This window comes from Aplysia californica, unplaced genomic scaffold (assembly GCF_000002075.1).
Source record: "Aplysia californica isolate F4 #8 unplaced genomic scaffold, AplCal3.0 scaffold00472, whole genome shotgun sequence".
Lineage (NCBI taxonomy): Eukaryota > Metazoa > Mollusca > Gastropoda > Aplysiida > Aplysiidae > Aplysia > Aplysia californica.
The window spans coordinates 135,311-149,267 of record NW_004797742.1 but is presented as its reverse complement, the minus strand read 5'-3'; the positions used below and the strand labels follow the sequence as shown (position 1 = coordinate 149,267).

Sequence of the window (13,957 nt, the reverse complement as noted above, 5' to 3'; positions counted from 1 at the left end):
CAAGCAGGTGGGCACATCATTCCTGGAGGGAAGCTTAAAACAATAGAATCATAACAGCAATATCACACATGTACTCATTCTCACAAATGCGTTCGTCGCCACATAGACACACATGCCAAGGTGAAAAAGCAATTTGATTAAGAAGTATACTCACTTGTTTAATGTTGGCAGCGTTCACTTCGATAATGGAGCTGTCTACATAGCCTACTGAGGATCAAAAACAGATGGGTTATAAATGTAAGCAGACATTAATATTTTTTTAAGGGAACTCTCTCCCACTTTCCAAAGGTAAGAGAAAATTATACAAAGTTTAAAATGTAAATAAACCACTCTAGCTTAGCAGCAGTATTTTAAATAAAAGTGAAGGGTAACAGTGACGTTTCATTGCCATTTTCCCATCCATAGAAGGCTTGCATGATTTTAACACAACAACGTAATACGAGGAATTGAAAACAGTTCAGCCGACACACAAAAACGTATACATACAGACAGAACTCGATAAAATGACAGACAAGCATAAAAGACCATATTATGTATTTGTACTTGTAATGTTTTACACCACAACTGACACAGTTTAGATCCTTTGGAGGCAGGCTGCTTTGACCTTGCCTGTCAGGTCCAACCCAGGCCGAGTGAGGAAATAACATCCCAGCAGAAAGATGGATACACTTGATAATAAAGACCCCGCACATAAAGGGCTGATACTTGAGAAAGATTACAAACCATGCAAGGGAAAAACAGTATCAAAAGTACGGTTAACTTTATTTTGAAAGCAAAATTTCCTGGCAAACAGGGCTGTGGTGAAGTAACGACGGGCTCAGGAAGCTGCTTAGAGGTTAATCTAAAAATCAAAGAAAGGAGGAAACTAAACAGAATGGAAATGTTACACGAAAAACCAGCCACATGAGCCTAAAATGTAAGAGAATCAGGCTACAAAGGCAGGGGTAGACCACGAAAAACTTGGCGGTGTGGCATCGAAAAGGTCCTCCAACAGAATAACATATAGAAGCTAGCCTCCACCAAAATAGCACTTACCTTCCAAATCTAACCATACATGGTACTGGAGGAAGGAAACAGTAAAGTAAAAACAAAAAGTGAAAGTTCTGTGCCTCTGATCCACTCACTTGTGTTTTCTATCTTGACCAGCCATTTGTTGACGGGGTTCTGGTCCATGCGAATGATGTTGACCATCTGACCCTTCTTGACCGTCAGGTTGTCACCTTTGCCCTTTGCATCCTGCATGATGACGCCCTCTCCCACAGATATCTCATCACCTGTCAGCTGAGAAAGTGACACAACCATATTTCTTGTGTTTTGTTAATGTGATACTTTGCCTCAGATGGCTCCACATTCATTGACACTGGAAGAGATGAGCTCAGAAGCTTTAGAAATGCCTATTGCTGAGTCAGATTTTCCTTCAAAAGACAATCTCTGTCATGGAGAAAACTATCCGTGCAAGTTTATGTATCTTTTCATGTCATTTCTTAATTTAGAATTTTGGCACAACGTGGTGGAATCAGGCTCTCGTCAATTTTTGGGCATATGGAGTTGATGGTATCATCCTCAGGCCTGTCCATTTTCCTTGTTTGGGGAGAACAATAATGTCCACCTATGTTGAGTAGAAGTCGAGATATGTGTGATTGAAGGAGGTTAGGGTCATCTGGTTTCAGAGGTAAAATTAGCGAGAAAATGGCCGCCAAAGTTGAGTTATTTCTTTAGTTCGAGAGTCTATGGAAACAGAAAATTTACATTTCTTCTGCCTTTAATCAACGTTTTTCAGTAAAAATCCACACAGAAATGAGCTCTTTAATGGGCATGAAAGGTGTTGAACCAAAAAACAAAAATTCGATAAAAAAACTCCCAAACCAGCAGGAAAATGCCAATTTCTTGACTTTCACTATTTTGACGACCGCCTGATTTCACCACGCTGCCTCATATTTTGAATTCCTGTTTTGTTCTATCTTACATTTTTGGCCATTTTGAGTTACTAAGACCTTGAGGTCAGAACCAAATGCTCTTTCAAAATCATAAGATTATTTGGGATCGTAATCAAGATATTCAAAGAATTGGATTAGAAAAAGCTTGAAACGTGAAACAAACAATTTTTCACGTCAAATTTCTCAAAAGTTTGTACTAAGAAGAAAACAAATTTGTAATTCTGGGGTGGAGACAAGTCAGAAGTGACAAGAAGACTGAGAGAGAAGGGAGGTCATCAAGACTTACTGTCTGGAGGAAAAAAAAGGTTACTGTTTTATTGAATTATCTTTTTACGTAGCAAATCAAAAACATACAAGAAATGTAATCTTTACCTTAAATCGGTCTCTCAGTCGTTTTTCTTCCTTCTCTTTGTTTTGCCTTTCCTGGTTGAAGAAAAAAAATGTCAGCTTCACACACACATCTTTAAATATCACACGTGGTGGCTTAAAACACAACACTTTTCTGTTTTTCTCTTTTTAGTCTGAGTAAGAGTTTTACAGCACTTGCAACACAATAAGGTCATACGTTAAAATTTCTTTGTAACTTACTGTACGCATGTGTTTGGATAACAGTTCTTAAAAAGACAAGATTAAAAGTGTTACAGCACTTGCAACACAATAAAGTCATAAGTTAAAAATGTTCAAAACTTACTGTACCTGCCTATGTGTTCAGATAAGAGTTCGAAATAAGACAAGAGTAAGAGTTTTACAGCACTCGCAACCCAATAAGGTATTACGCTAAAAATGTTCATAACTTAATGTACCGGTGTGTTTAGGCAAGAGTAAAAAATAAGACAATATTTCACACACGCACAAAAGTATTACAGAATACATGCCCTACCACTATTCCTGTACACTCGCGGCAAGAAAAGAAAGGAAAAAAATGTAAAGCATTGCTGTCAAAACAAACCCAGATTGAGGATAATTTATCACAGCCATTTTGTTTAACACAAGCATCAATGTGTACCTTTTAGATGTTTTTTTCTTCCCCATGACAAATAATCACAAGACAGTCACTGCAGTGGAACCCACAAGGAGCACGAGGCAGGGGTAGGCCACGCGAAACATGGAGGAGATGCGTGGAAAGGGACATGAGAGAAATGAAGCTCACTTGGAACGAGCTTGGAAGGATGGCTCAGAACAGAAATAAATGGAAGGAGCTTGTATGTGGCCTATACCCTGCCAGGGGTGAAAGGCATTGATGATGATGATGACAAATAAACAATTATCTTGAAATCCAGTCAGAAACAGATAATATCTATGGCTGGAGTGATATGTTTTAAAGTCGAAAACCCCTTCCAGTAAACCCTCTCATTCAAATTGTCTCCATTAAAACTAAATTGTTCTTTCAGACATACCTTTTCCTCTTTCTTTCTTTTCCTTTCTTCTTCCCTTTCTCTTTCTTTTCGTTCCTTTTCTTCCTTTTTTCTTGCCTCCTCTTCTTTCTTCAGCCGTTTCTTTCTGTCTTGTTCCGACTCTTCCTCTTCTTCTTCTTGAATTACAACCTTTGCCAAAGCAAGACTCTCCTCACTGAAAAAAAGAAAGAAATGAAACATCACTGAAGACACAATGTCCATCTAATCCAAAAGATGTTAATTTCTTGTGTCTACAATGTCGTCAGCAGAAATTACACACTATACAACTGAGCCTTCTGTTAAAGAGCCCTAGTACAAAGATAACAGTTTATTTGAATACGATGAAATGCATCGACACTAAGAAGGTCATTAAGGGAAGGCCCGGGTCGGTGATCCCACAGAATATCGATAAAATTTGTTAAAACATCGATTTTGTTGTTTTTTTTGCAGAAAAAAAATCTTCGACATCTGTTCTACCTGGTCACAATGACAAAACTGTTGTAAAAACACCCTAAATGATCTAGAAAGGTATTTGAAAATTGCGTATTGAACAAAAAATCCATTAAAAAATTCCTGTATTTCTCAAAATTTGTTTTTTCACATATGTGACCTCCTTGGCAGAAGGAGCTTTCAAAAACTGCTGAAGCTAGAAGCTTCACATTTGGCGTATGTGTGCTTTAAGATCTATTCTGGGGATCTATGTGAGGAAACTGGGAAATATTGGTAACTTGTGGAAATATTCAATTTTTTCTAACATATACCCTAAAGTTTTGTCAACTGACTATCAGGGGTCCATTGACTTTGAGCTCACTTTTTTATTTTTAAAGATAAGTCAAAATCCTTACATAGATCCACAGTCCATATTGGTTGGGACTTGTGTGCCAAATTTCAGGTTGAAGTTTCAATATTTTCAATGAAACTCATCCGCACTAATAAACCGTGTAACTTTAGGAAAGCTTAAAATGCATCATTGGAAGACAGATCAGCAACAAACATGATAAGAGTATAGGGACACAAGGCACACTCCTGTAGACATGTACTTACTCTTCATAAACATCTCCGTCATCCTCATCCTATACACAGACACAAGAAGAAACAAAGGCATTAGACATTCTCAAAACCCTGCTTCAGAAAACATGCCTAAAAAAAAAATAATAATCTGCACACCAACTTTACACCTACTACCAATGGAAATGATACTGAGAATTTTACAACTTGTGGGAAGTGCGGATCATCAGACTGTAAACATCACTAAATAATTAACAAATGATCGCCCGGAGCTTACTTACTGCTAGAGTAATTAATAAACTAAACGAGCTTCAATCTGCAATGGTACACAACTTTTATGAATATTCAAAAAGGTTGACATTGCGTAAAAACTTATCAAAAAGAAAAGAGTTGGCATAAAAAATGAAAGACAATATTGGAATCAAATAGGCAATTAAAAATAAGGCAAAATTACAATGATATTTTTGCACCAAGAACAATCACAATGACTGTTTTTGCATACTGTTCAAGCTACACAAAAGAATAATTACAATGACAGTTTTTGCATACTGATCAAGCTACACAAAAGAATAATTACAATGACAGTTTTTGCATACTGATCAAGCTAAACAAAAGAATAATTACAATGACAGTTTTTGCATACTGATCAAGCTAAACAAAAGAATAATCACAATGACAGTTTTTGCATACTGATCAAGCTAAACAAAAGAATAATTACAATGACAGTTTTTGCATACTGATCAAGCTAAACAAAAGAATAATTACAATGACAGTTTTTGCATACTGATCAAGCTAAACAAAAGAATAATTACAATGACAGTTTTTGCATACTGATCAAGCTACACAAAAGAATAATTACAATGACAGTTTTTGCATACTGATCAAGCTACACAAAAGAATAATTACAATGACAGTTTTTGCATACTGATCAAGCTACACAAAAGAATAATTACAATGACAGTTTTTGCATACTGATCAAGCTAAACAAAAGAGTAAACCATCAAAGTTCACCTACAACTCAGATTACACTTTGACAATACAGGAGTATGGAAATTAATAAATAAATTTCAACGGTTTGGGGATTTAGTTTTTCTTTAGTTTTACCTTTCTAGACCTTTCTTTCTCGCCAGTTTCAGCAAATTACTTACCGGTGGCTTCACGGTCATGGCATCATCATAAATATCCTCTCCTGGAAAAAAAAAAGAAACAAAAGGGATAACAATGGAGGAAGCTATTGCAGCAGCTTTTATCAAAAACGAACAAAAAAAGGGACAAAAAAAGCATAAATAAGTCAGTTTGCAAGAATCAGACCGAAGGCATTGTGACCGAAGGCATTATGGTGAAAATGTTTCATTTACCAACTTATATGTGAAGCAGTGAGGCAAAATCAGGTGCTCGTCAAAATAATCAAAGTGAAGAAACTGGCATTTTTCAGCAGGTTTATGAATTTTTATCGATTTTGTGTTTTTTGGCTTACCTTTCATGCCCATTTAAGTATACATTTTTGTGTGAATTTTACTGAAAAACGTTGATTAAAGGCACAAAAAATGTTTCAGTTTCCATAGAATCTCCAGCTAAGGAAATAACTAATCTTTTGGTCTTTTCTCCCTAATTTTACCTCTGAAACCAGGTGACCCCACCTCCTTCATTCGTATATATCTTAACTTCAAGATAAATGGATATTTTGTTCATCCAAAGCAAAACAGATGAACAAGCTTTAAGATGATACCAATAACTCTAAATGACTCAAAATAGATGAGAGGCCGATTCCACCGCACCTTGATAAATTGTGCGGTAACAACGATAGAAATAGAAAAAATGCTATTAAAGAAGCAAACTAATATGCAGGTAATTAAAACAAGGTAGCCTACATTCAACAAGAAAAAAAAGTAGCAAGTTTGAGATTGAACATCACACCATTTATATTGCAGTATCCTTATGTGTAGAAAGTGATAAACTTGAACGATCCTTATCATAATCAGACCTGGCCTTGAATATATATATGCAAACTTAACATAAAATGGAAAGAAAAAGTGTCCAGCACTCCTGGCCCTTATTAATATTTTCCGTTTAATTTGTTTTTCATTCGAGTATGAGATTTCCACAAGAAACCCCAAAAATGTTTTAACTTTGAGACCATTTGGTGGATTTGGTGCAAAAAAGAAAAAAAAAGAAGAAGAAAGTAATTTTAAAAAGACGAAAAAAAAGGGAAGTGATGGTAAAAGCAATATAGATATACATGTACCCTACGTTTGAGCAAATATAAAAATATATTCATGGAATAATATATTCATCTCGTCTCATATATAACAATATATTTCTAGAATAACATAATTATTAACTCTCTTCGTTTAAAAATATATTTATGGAAGAATATGTTCATCTACTCTACGAGGGGTAAAACTCCACTGGAGCTCAAAGGGCCTCCTTATTATCCCCTAACTTTTTATCTCCGAGGCAGGTAAACCAATTCTGCCAGGGCCCCTTTTTTGGTACTAAATCTAAAAATTACAAAAACGTCACTAATTTGTCCTTAAATCAAAGCAAGTGAGCCTATTTTGATAGTTCTTCATCTAATGAATCAAATCCTGATATAAGAGACCTTTGCCCAAAAGTAATTTGATGTCGAAGTCGTCGTAAAGGAATGTGCCCGAGCTGCTGCCATTGGCTCACTAGCACAGCAGTTCCGATCGCGAGCCGCTGGAAGCAATTTGCTAAAGAAAAAGAGCTTATCCTCTAGAAGATAATTATTTGTCAAAACAAACCTGGCATGGGCGTCATCCCATCATCATACACAAGCCCATCGTCTTCTTCAAGTCCCTCTTCCTCAGGACCCATCTCTGGACTGTGGACACAATTGAAACCGATTGAAGCAGAGATATAGACATTGGTGAATCGTCCACAGAAAGCTTGCATCAAGATAAGCTTACAATGTTAAACTGTTGCAAAACTCATTAACTATCATTAACTGAACAGATCTCTTTTAAAGTATAGAGTAACACAGTGGTATTTGGCTTATTGCACACCCCTTTGGACGACAAAAAAAAGTGTGCTCTTCAGCAAACAAATGACTAATTAAGTGAATTTCAAAGGATAGTAATCTCGAATAAGAATTCTTTCAAATTTCATTGATTGTTGTAAACCACTTCACATCTGATCACTTGCAGTGGGTGGTATCTATGGGCTGAGCTTGTCCTGTGGTGGGAAGTTATAATGTATACGGGCAAGAGGACAATTAATTTTACGCAAAAAGTTTTACTGATTTAGAAAGCAACATTGTAAGTCTGTAAACTTTTCATTTACGATTTCTCAAAATTTAAAAATTGTGACTTCAAGAATGTCTCCATTTAACTCTTTTCTTACCAGGCCAAAATCCACCACTGGCCCATGGCTTTTCCTGACCTATTTTTGCGCCCCTACCTCACCAAAGGAAAATGTCAAAACATCCAACTAAACACACAAACCATATCATATGGCCCATCAACTGAAGGTTAAAAAATAATCTATCAGATGGTGGTAAAATATTGAAGACTAATTTCAATTATATTAGTTGGTTTTTTAAAAACTGATTATGAAATATTGAAGGTGTCATATGAAATCAACAATTTTCCAGCTTTGAAATGTCATAACTAAAAAAGGACAACAACAGCATCATTCAAACTTCCCAGATAGGTTGCCTCAAGTAATGCTAAGAAATGCTGAAAGTTATGTGTGTGTACCTATTATAAAAGTGAAAATATGAGACATATACTGAAGTCAGGGGAGCACTTTTCTTTTCATTTTTACGTTTTGAAGAAACTAAAAATCGTCTGTCAGTGAGCACTATATATTCTAACAGGAAGTCTATTCTATTATTTCGAAAACATGGATGGGCCGAAAATTCTGTGCCTTTTTATTACTGGATTGGAATAGAAAGCAAGCCCTCAAGCCGTATTTTGCTGCCCTCAGTCCAGCGAGGCAACGTCCGCGAGCTGCAAAATGCGGCTCCCGGTAGGAAAAGTGTTAAGTGTCCATGTAACAGCGTACTCACATGAGGGAAATGCGTTCCGACTGCTTCCTGAATGTTGACTTCCTGGGTAACATCCTATGCTCGACTGAGAAACAATCGTCATAGATATCTGCATCATCTTCCTCATCAGGAGAGACTGCATTGGCGGCATCTGACTCTTTCTCTGAAACAGGGAGACGGAGACTTCAGCACTTTTGATCACAGCATTTTGGAGATAAGTGCATCACATTTTTTTTTTCATGCTAATTACGCTTAAAGTTTTCATTTGTATATCTCACAAGATTGAGACAATTTTTCCTGCAACAAGGCACTGCCAAATATCAAAATGAGACTACTTTGTGTAAATGACAGTTCAGTTACAGTCAAGCCTATTCTAACAGCCACTTGTCCAAGAAAACTACTTGTATAAATTATGACCACTTTTCATTTTCCCCTACCAGCCTTTTCTATTGTATTGACACTGTCAAAAACATCCACCAGTCTAAGACAAGCCTTTTTCTCCTCTACAGTAAGTGACCATCATACACAACAGACGAAGATTATATTTGGAATCCTTACTAGCCAGATGACTGAGGTAATATAGAAATGCTCTAAACATCTGAACGTGAGAAATGAAAAAAACCCAAACAAAACAATTCTCAATGCTACTATCAGGTTCTCCAAAACATTCAAGTAAGAAGAAAAAACACTAACTGACAAAAATCAAAAACCTTAAAAAAAAAATTAATTAAGTAGCACCCCCCCCCCCCCCCCCCCCCCCCCATCAAAAAAAGAGAAACATGCAAAAACATTAAATTCCTTGAAAACGTTCCCATATTTTCACGTTCCCATATTTTCACGTTCCCATATTTTCACTCGATCGAATCCGCATCAGCGGACGCCCTAGGTTTGTAACCAGGGCACATATTTATCAGAGACACAGAAAGAAACCATGAATAAGTGAAACTAAGTTTTTAAAAAGCACAACAAAAGCAACAACAAGCAAAAAGAAATACTGAACTTCAGAAAAATCAAATTTGAGAAAAATCAGAAAAATCAAATTTGAGAAAAATCAGAAAGACAAATCTTTTTTAAAAATCAGAAAAATCAATTTTCAGAAAAAGCAGAAAGATCAATTTTTTTTAAAAAGGAAAAAAACTGACGTAAAACCACTCACGAAACTCTTTGATGGCACTCTGGTAATGCCCCTGTATTGCACTCAGATCTACATCAGTAGGCACCTCAGGTTTGTCCACCACTTTCTCCTCGGGAGGCAATTCCCTTAGCTTGACTTTCTTAAACCTTTTGCCGTCCTTCCTCCTCTCAACAATGATGCTGCTGGTACGCTGCTGTTTCGCGGCATCAGAGTTGGTCGAATTGTTCCGTAAGGTAATACTGGAGTCCTTGGATGTGGGCGAACTTGGCAAACTTAGAGGCTGTGGGAATCACAATAATAATAATAATAAATAATAATAATAAATAATAATAATAATAAATAATAATAAATAATAATAATAATAATAATAAATAATAATAATAATAATAATAAATAATAATAATAATAATAATAATAATAATAATAATAATAACAATAATAATAATTAAATAATAATACAAAATGTAATAATAATAATAATAACATGTGTAGAGCGCATATCTCCGCCCAACAGCAAACTCAGTACGTTTTACATTATATGATTATTATTATTACCCCAGCAGACCACAAAACACTCCGAATCAGTCTCAGCTTCCCGGGAAGCACACAGTGCAAGCAGCTGGTTAAGCACTCAAATTCAAACACTGAAAAACTGACGAAGATCTTTCCCTGCCTATAGTTGGGTACCCTGTTAGATGTTTTTTGTGCGTTTGATTAAGAGAAGCACATCTACACAATAACGGTCATTTAGTGCTGGGAAAAAGTAAAACAGACAGACAGAAACAGCAGAGGGAAAGTAAAGAAGTAGGACCTAACAGGGGCGCCCTCCAACCATCCGCCCTGATAAATGTAAAAATCTTATTATTTTTAAAAAGTTAGAACCAACAGGTATGAAAACTGTAAAACATCATTGGGGCCGTCGTCAACACAAGCGATTCAGTCATTTTACGTGTGCGAGAAAAATGTCATTTTGTATATCTGTCCAACGACTATTTATTTGCGTGTGTGCATCTGTGTAATGTAAGTGTGTGTGTATGTATGTATGTGTATGTATGTGTGTGTGTGTGTGTGTGTGTGTGTGTGTGTGTGTGTGTGTGTGTGTGTGTGTGAGAGAGAGAGAGGGAGAGAGAGAAAGAGAGAGAGAGAGTGAAAGTGAGAGAGAGAGAAAGTGAGAGAGAGAGAGGGGGAGAGAAAGAGAAAGAAAGAAAAAAAAGATAGATAGATCGATAGAGAGAGAGAGAGAGAGAGAGAGAGAGAGAGAGAGAGAGAGAGAGAGAGAGAGAGAGAGAGCGCGCGCGCGAGTGTGTCTGTGTGTGTGTGTGTGTGTGTGTGTGTGTGTGTGTGTGTGTGTGTGTGTGTGTGTGTGTGTGTGTGTGTGTGTGACGAGTACATTATATCTGCATTTACCATACCCCAGCAAATGTCTCTTAATGGATATAAATAAATTGTAAGCTCATATAATCATACATTTTCAAAGATGTTGTCAGCTGGCCACAGAAGCGGTTCTTAGGTAATTTAATATACATCTGAGTTAATCAAAAACACTTCTGGTTCCATGTCAGTCACACCACAACGATTTGAAAAAGATGCTTATAACTATGTGATTTGTTGGCATTTTTAAAAACCATTTGACATCATGTCCAAAGGCCATCAAAGAAGGAATGCCACTGAGATCAAGTATCATTTTGGTCGTTATCTTAACATTTTGACCATGTGTGACTTACAGCGAGTGGGTATAAAAACAGCCACACAGGTTTCATCTATAAATGACGCTAACACTATGGCCAAGGTCTCATGGAGTCATCCTCAAGAATGACTTTGGAACAAGAAAGAAAGGGCAACTTCACGTGGAAAAACGCAGTTCAGAAGAAAACAGATAATTCAACTATATTGTAATTGTTTGAGCCAGGACAAACAAAGAGATCTAAAGCTTTGAGCGTGGTTTCCTGTGGATATTATTTTTGGCCTTTGGCGTTTAGATAGAAAACCTTGAAAAAAAAAGAGTCTACGTTTTCAAAGATGCTTTTTAACACGAAATGTGTAAAATACCGGCTAAAAAAGGTACCAACAGAAAGGTCAGTTTTTTTCTATAAGAATAAAGTCATCGGCTTGGAATTATTTTGCATGAATCCTTCTGCGAAACTACCGGGAGCCCTCAGTATACCACAGTATTGAGTCGGCTCGCTCATTGTGAAGGCTGGTGCGATGCCGGCCGAGACATCGCTCGGTGTTTTTATTGAAATAACGACAGATCATCGTGTTTGAGGCAATAAAATACTGATTTGTAATGATCTCACAGTCCTCAAAAATATTAGGCTTCATTTCTCCCCTATGTTATAGTGACTGTACTCTTTTAATGTAGAAATGTTTGGTGCACTTGGTACTCTTTTACTATCTGTTAAACATGGGGTTGCAGCCAGTCAACGACTTCAGTAATATTTTATTATATAGATGTTAAATTGAAAGAACTGCCATTCTCTTAAACTTTGACTGAGAGGTAAAAGTACGGAACAAAAATTCTCAGGACATGGGCCTTTCATATGAAACAGATGAATTTGACATACAGCTACTTTGAAAATTTAGTGTCTGGTACCTAGTATAATGCTAATATTTTGATGCATTTGACGTGGTCCATTCTCATTAAAATTTTTGTTACGTCCATAAGTTTTTTTTCTCTGTAAATGAATAGTTTTCTACTTCTGTATGTTACCTTGTAGTGGTATAGCCCAGATAACTGCTAAATTTCAAGTCTCTATCTCAATTTTAAGACCCCCATTGCTATGGAAACATGTTGCTAAACTTCGAAGGCCATTTTTTCCTTTTCGTGTTTCCTCACCCCGAACACTTAAAAGTTCTGTATTTTCGTCAAATATTGTCATCATATTTACTTCATTCTTGTTTTAAATTGTAGGGGAAAGGTGATAGTTTTCGAAAATAATGCCAACTCAGTTTTCAGATGTCTTTCATATGACTGATATTGACCGGCAGGGACATACACACACACACACACACTTATGTATTTATATTTACATAAATTATATTTTATATATACATGTATATAAATTATATATATATATATATGAAAAAGAAGGAGCGAAACGGGGAGGAAGACATGTTCAAAGACAGACAAAAGAAGAAGAAAAAAGGAGAGAAAGAGGAAAAATTGACTAAGAGAAACAAAATGAGACAGGTCAAGAAAGAAAGAAAAAGAGAAACAGTGGGAGAATAATGGGCATATGGACAGATAAAGATGGTGAGACAAGATAAGGAGGGAAAGAAGGAGAGAAACAGTGGGTAAAACAAAACAAACCCCCCCCCAAAAAAAAAACAAAAAAACAGGCAAGCAAATAGACAAGACACAAAAACAGACCGACAGATAGAACAAACCTGCTTTACATGATTATCTGCAGCAACACCCTTTGTGGCATTCTGGGAAGAAACAGTTGGTTTGGTGGAAGAGGAGCTGCTGCTGCTGCTGTTGTTAGCTTCAAACCCCTGGCGTAGAGCAGCGAACTTCGAAGGCCTTCTCTGGTCTATAGCGGATGAACTGTCTGGAGTGTCGCCATCATTGGAAGCGGCAGACGACTTTTGTGAGGGTGACGTAGGGAGAGGAGGAACACGACTTTCTGTGGGACTCTGTGCCGTCGTAGAGGAGGACGACGACGTGGATGAGGAAGTGGAACTTTTGTTTGTAACTTGGGGTTTGGGAAAACTTGGGGGTTTCAGAGCCACGCCCACCCCTGGAGACTTATTCGTCTTGGAGGCTGCTTCGTTTGCGGAAGACCCAGGACTTTTAGGTCCTGGTTTTGGAGGAGTTGTTGGCCGTAGACTTGAAACGGCTGAGGATGACGACAAAGGTGCAGGAGTAGATGATGCCGATGTTGACGACGACGAAGACGATGATGATAAAGAAGAAGACCCACCGACAGCAGGTTTTAGCGTCACTTTCGAAATTCCGTTGTTGGTGGCCGCGCCAAACTTAGCCACCCCATTGTTCGTGACTTTAGTCGGATTTTGATGTGTTGCAGAAGAGCCAGCAGCCTTATTGCCAGTTTTATTCACAGCTTGAGCGGGCACCACGTTTTGGTTCACGTCAGACTTCTGCTGACCCGCAGCTGCCAAGCCCCATTTGGGAGGAGTCTTCGGAGCTGTAGCCCCTGCTCCTCCTCCCAAAGTGCTTCCTTTGGCTAGTATAGGAGGTTTGTTAGAAGTTGTATTAGCAGACTGGGCGGGGCTTTGATCACCAGACTCCGCCCCACCGCCAGCTGCAGCTTCGTCCTGCCTCTTTTTGAACATCTGTAGCACAGGGGCCACAGGCTTGTTGGCCACGGCAGGGCGGCCGGACATGTTGGCGTCCTGGTCCGAGCCCTGCTCGAATAGCTTCAGCCTGTTCTTGACCGTTGCAGACTGGAGAGAGAGAGAAAAAAAACAGCTCTATGTTAGTCTATTCTTGACCGTTACAGACTGGAAAGAG

General features: G+C 37.6%; 1 protein-coding gene across 6 annotated transcripts in view; it reads right to left on the bottom strand.

Moving 5' to 3' along the window:
- The window catches only part of LOC101862824 (protein split ends), a 61,802-nt gene that overhangs the window by 10,481 nt on the left and 37,364 nt on the right, over positions 1-13,957 (bottom strand). For 4 of the 6 annotated variants that reach the window (XM_035971618.1, XM_035971619.1, XM_035971622.1 and 1 more), the window contains 10 exons: positions 12,871-13,890; positions 9,505-9,763; positions 8,370-8,511; positions 7,105-7,184; positions 5,488-5,528; positions 4,376-4,404; positions 3,335-3,506; positions 2,310-2,360; positions 1,125-1,281; positions 155-207 (listed from right to left, as the gene is read on the bottom strand). In XM_035971618.1, the coding sequence (XP_035827511.1) occupies positions 155-207; positions 1,125-1,281; positions 2,310-2,360; positions 3,335-3,506; positions 4,376-4,404; positions 5,488-5,528; positions 7,105-7,184; positions 8,370-8,511; positions 9,505-9,763; positions 12,871-13,890 (2,004 nt within the window). The remainder of the gene's footprint in view (positions 1-154; positions 208-1,124; positions 1,282-2,309; positions 2,361-3,334; positions 3,507-4,375; positions 4,405-5,487; positions 5,529-7,104; positions 7,185-8,369; positions 8,512-9,504; positions 9,764-12,870; positions 13,891-13,957) is intronic. The other 2 variants (XM_035971620.1, XM_035971621.1) reach the window with 2 other exon arrangements.